We start from the raw sequence: 5181 nt of genomic DNA, 5'->3' as shown, positions 1-5181 counted from the left end.
TTATTATTATTATTATTATTATTATTATTATTATTATTGCCCTTTCTGCTGCTCCACATATGCACTCTGCACAAGCTGCAATCCTGGTAGCAAGAGCAACAGCTGCCTGTGCTGAGCCGCTGCCATCCCCAATTTGGCACCATGGTCTGGCTAAACCAACCCTACAGACTGTCTGTCAGCCTGCCGGGTGCGGGCTGCATGTTCTGGGAATGGTGTCCTACGGTGACGGTGACCGGCGTGGCTCCTCTTTTGCGAGCGGAGGCGGGGCCCACACGGTTCCTGCCATCCGCATCAGCCCCCGTTTGCAGGGTGAGGTCCCATCCCCACACATCACTTCTGTCAGTCGCTCTTCAATGAGCAGCCCCTGGCCAGGCGTCATTTGGCTCTTGCAGTTCACAATTGTTTTCCCCCCTTAGCAGGACCCTGGGTGAAACGTGCCCCGCAGTAACGTTAAGATGCATTCGGGGCACTCTGCAAGCTGGTTTCATAAAATTTTAGTGAATAATCTTTGGCTTTGACAAAAGTAAAATAAATCCTACATATTGCTATAATCTGTTGAGAAAAAAGGACATTTGGAGGTATGTGTTCATTTGGCTGAGCTAAAGGCGGTCACGCCACACACCCTACACCGTGGGTTTAGCCAGGTTGGCTGACAAGTTATTTAAGATAAAATCTTTGGGCATTGCCCAACTGCTCAATGCGGCAGCGGGAATTTATTCTGAGACTACCATGCCAATACCGGCTTTTCGCTGCTCAGCCTTGTCCTTGCTGAATGACGTTACGGTCACTGGAAATCACACAGCTTAAACTAATGCCAATATCTGTTGTTTAGGGTGGGCAGAGACACAAAGGAACCAGCAGCGAGCCGGCCAGCTTCTTCCCTGAGCTCTGCCAGGTCCATCGATGCTGCGGATCTGGGGAGGATGGCGAGTCCCTTGCTCGGTGCTAGAAGACGGGAATACGGAAAACCTCTGGCAGATGAAGAGGAACTCGAGGGCCCGAAAAAGGCTGCAGATAGGATAGGAGAGACATCCCCACTGGTGCTGCGGCAGGGGGGCTCCCCTGCCCCGGATGGGAGGTTCCCCAGCCCGCTATCTCCGACAGTGCCGAGGAGGAGAGGGCTCTCTCCGGCAGCAGGGCCGGTGCCCAGCTCGTCAGCTGCCCTCTCCGAGTATGTGGAGGAGCTGCGGCGGCATCGGGGAGCGGAGCGGGAGCAAGGGCGCCCGGTGCTGGGAGACACCTCTCCCCTCCCCATTTACCGCACCACCGGTGCCGCAGCCCTGCGGCGCTGCAGGGCTTTCCCAGTGGCGGAGGAATCCCCAGGGAAGCTTGATGGGAGTCAGCTGGGGGAAGGCGAAGGAGCAGGTGCCAGCCTTGTCCGCTCCTCCAGCCTGCGGAGCATGGCCTCAGAGCTGGCTGAGCCGGCACGCTCTCCGGCGCTGAAAAGAGCATCAAAGTTCGGCTCCTACGACTCCCTCCTGCAAACCTTCAATGGCTCTGGCCGCCGGCCGAGCTCTCCAGCTGCGGGGATGGAGGTGCTGGGCACGCTGCGGCCGAGCCCCTGGAGAAGCTTCCTGGAGCCGTCAGTGGAAGATGTGGAGGTGGGAAGGGGATCTGGGGGGCTCCTGAGCTCACCATCCAGCGATGGGCTGGGCGAGGGGAAGGGGAGCGACCCCTTCAGCTGGAGAATACCTACCCTCAACTATGAGAGGAGAACCAACGTCGACTTCGACGACTTCCTCCCGGCCATTCGCAAATCCCGCTCCACCAGCAGCCTGGCCAAGCCCAGGAGGGACAGAAAGGACGGCCACCGGCCCCTCACCGTCCGCTTCCAGGATGAAGCTGTAGCAGGTGGCTCGGCATCCTCTGAGACGAAGGGCATGGCCAAGCACAGCCCGGCCCTCCGGGAGGACCCTGGGGACCTCTCTGACTCCTCTTCATCCTCTGGCTCCCTCCTCTCCTCCCGGAGCACCGACAGCATCAAGCGCCGGCCCCAGAGAGGGGACGGGGAGGGGTGCAGTGGCAAAGCCAGCACCCAGAGCAGTGGGGCAAGCCGCCGGGCAGAGGCAGAAGGGAAGGAAGATGACGTCAACAGCATCATGAGGAAGTATCTGGGAAAAGACTAAGGTAACCGTGCTCAGCCGCTGACGGGCACTAGCTCAGAGCAGTGGTGGCAGGTTTGCAGTGCTGGCCCTGAGCCGCTGCCTCTCCAGCCCACGTGGTGCCTGCACTGATGCCATGGGATGCATGAGGGATGCCCCAGGCCAGTGGGTGTCCCCAGGCTTCCCCCGGCACGCTGGAGCCACCCAGGGCAGGGAAGGCACTGGCCCGGCTTCAGCCCTGATGCCTGGCTGTGCTCCGTGCTCTGCAGCAGCTAGGACGGTGCCAGGGATGCCCTGCGGGGCATGCGGCACTGGGGATGGCACCCCCCTCGCCCTCTCCTTGCTCCCTTCGGAGCTGCAGTGGGGTGGGCAATGGGGACACTGCCGGTGCCGGGGACAGCCCCATAATTGGCCACAACACCAGCTCTGAGTCCACTGGGGTCACCCGTCCTCCTGGTTTCCCGAAGATCATGTCCCCCAGCTCCTACCACACCACCCGGCAGACACATCCTCCCGAGCCCCGCTGAGCACTCATCCTGGTGCCCATGCTTGTTCGGTTCATTTGCAATTCGCTTTGGCTGGATGCTGGAGGTTTTTAAACATGCCGTGGTTTCTTTACGCTCCTGCCCTGTTTCCATCACCGCAGCTTTGCTCAGGGCCAGCCGCGGGGACGAGGGACTTCCTTGTTCTCCTGCAGTTACTTGACTCAGGAGTTGGTGCTGTAATTAAAACCCAGCGGCTGGCGTAGAGGCCTGATAACATGCCACTCTGGCCGGGGGAAGGCCACGGGGGAAGGCCACACTGTAAAATGCTGGAGGAACACCAAACCCTCTCCTTTTTAACCCAGAAGGTGCAGCCCAGATGTCTCATCCCACGTAGCACTGCTCAAAAATCAGCTGAATGGCCGAAGGATGCTTTTGGGTCTCGGTGTGACACTCAGCAACAGCGGAGCTCTGAAGCTTTTATAATTCCGTAGATATCTGAAGACAGATCCGTACGTGCTTTCACGGCTCCTGCCTGTTTGGGACATCTGGGCACATCCCACTGGCTTGCAAGGCAGTGCTGTGGTGCGTGTGGCAATGGGAGGCTGTATTCAGATGTCTGCTTGGTTTTTACACAATAAAGTATTTGCTTCTTTGACACGAGCCTCTTCTCGTCTTTCCTTCTCCGCAGCAAGAGCAGGTCCATGGAAGCAGCGTGGTGCAGAGCCGAGCGCTCCCCCTGCCAGCCCCCATGGCTGGGGGCTTTCTCACCCAAGACCCTGCCAGCCTCCCCATCTCTCTGCACTCACAAAAAGCTCTTTTTTCAGCCTCAACCCTCTTTCCTAGAAGAGATCCAAACTTACTCATTTATCAGAGGTTTGTGGCAAAATTATACAGGTACATGAACAAATCTCTCCTTTCCATCAGTGATTTCTAAGTAATTTGCTTGACTGGGACATTTGCACCAATTTGCACAACCTCGTTGGACCCTCCAGGGTGGCCGCAGCACAGCGGCAGCTTCAAAAGGCAAATTGGGTGGTTTTCAGCATTTTCTTTTGCCTTTTGGATTCTTCACATTTATTTCTAATTTAAACGAAAGCCTTGCAGCAAGAGGCATTTTCCTTGTCACAGATGAACGCAAAACCTCCAGATGTGGGTTCACATCAGCAGTTTGCTCAGCCACCCGTTGGCTGTCAGCAATTCCCAGCAATTCCTCGCTCCCAGCCAGCTCCGCGCTGCCGGCAGCCTGGCAGGCAGGAGGCAGCTCCGCACAAGGTGACATTCCCTGTGCTTCCAGGTCTCTCTTTTGCTAGATGCGACTCATGCAAGAAGACAGCAAATGAAGAAATTACCTCTAATTAGTTTAAAATCGGCCTTTCTAATGACTCCGTTCTTTCTGGAAACAAAAATCAATGCGTTTTGTAGTTCTTACGTGCCTCAGCACCACCACCCCGGCACACACTCGGCCGTGCACCGCAGCCAGGTACGTGTGTCTGGTGGGTGGTCGGATCCTGCCCCTTCCTGGCTGGCAAAGCTGCTGTTCAGCGCCCTCAGCTGCTGGCCCTGCCTGCAGCAGCATGGTGCTGGTGCCGGCGAGGGTAATGCGGCGCTGGAGGACCAGGCTGGGTGGGTGGCCCTGAGCTGTGCATCGCCGCAGGGCTGGGACACCCCGTGCTTTGCTCTTTGCAGCGAGTCTTGCTCCCCAGATGGATTTCGTGCTCCTTTGGGCAGGGACTGACATCTCCTGGGGTCAGATTCAGACCTCAACAGCAAGAAAAACACCCCACACCAAGCCCAGCGCGGCCCGGCTGCATGGACTGTGCTTCACCCAAGCCTTCCCGGCCTTCCCTGACCAGTCGTAGGCGGGTGTCGTTGCACGTGCAATGAAGATGGTTTATTTCAGATGTTTACCCGGACACACACTTCGCTTTGGGAAGCGAGGGGCCAGCTTTCGCCACTGCAGCGCGTTCACAGGGTCCCTGCAGAGCTGGCTGTTAGTGGCAGTTTCTGTGAGCACGTTCAGTTCTCTCAGAGCTCAGTGCAACCCCAGTAAGAAAGCATGCGTACGTTTTTTTCAATCTTTTTTTTCCCTTGAAACTGGCAAATCGCAGTGCCCTGTGCCGTCACTGCAGTCCCTGCAATTTCACAAACTAAGTGAAAGTCATCTTCTCCCCAGTTGTCTCTGCATAAAGTATGCAACTCAAAGAAAAAAATAGTTTACAAAAATCCTGTACTCCCTTCTGTGCTTTCAGATGAAAAAAGAAAAATCACAGATTGTGTCGTTTGGAAGAGACATCTTCATGGTCTGCCCTTCCAACTTGTCTGGAATTTTTTAATAATATATTTGAACAAACAGTTCAGGGAACAATTTTACAAAGTGGCACTGGCTGAGCTGGGCAGGAATGGGAACTTCTTCCCAATGAACTTCTTGGCCTGAGTGATGCTGAACCTGTCCTCGCCCCCCACAAACCGCCCCGCTCAGGGGAGGCACCGCGGGAAGGCCTGCGGAAGGAAGTTGTCTGCTTGAGCAGGATTGGTGCTGGCTGTCCTGGGGGCTCTCAGCGAGACCCAGCTTCAGACAGGGGAATGAGGAGGAA

At 56.4% G+C, this 5181-nt stretch overlaps 1 protein-coding gene across 1 annotated transcript in view; it reads left to right on the top strand.

Annotated features, from left to right (window-relative positions):
* Positions 1-3242, top strand: part of MYO18B (myosin XVIIIB) — a 78618-nt gene extending 75376 nt beyond the window's left edge. Inside the window, 2 exon segments of the mRNA XM_009334425.1 lie at positions 833-2127; positions 2749-3242. Coding sequence (XP_009332700.1) covers positions 833-2126 — 1294 coding nt within the window. The 3' untranslated portion in view covers position 2127; positions 2749-3242.
* Positions 3243-5181: the final 1939 nt, after the last annotated feature.

The sequence above is a fragment of the Pygoscelis adeliae genome, unplaced genomic scaffold, assembly GCF_000699105.1.
Source record: "Pygoscelis adeliae isolate BGI_AS28 unplaced genomic scaffold, ASM69910v1 Scaffold262, whole genome shotgun sequence".
Taxonomy (NCBI): domain Eukaryota; kingdom Metazoa; phylum Chordata; class Aves; order Sphenisciformes; family Spheniscidae; genus Pygoscelis; species Pygoscelis adeliae.
The sequence above is the reverse complement of the archived record's forward strand: the minus strand, read 5'-3'. Positions and strand labels throughout refer to the sequence as shown.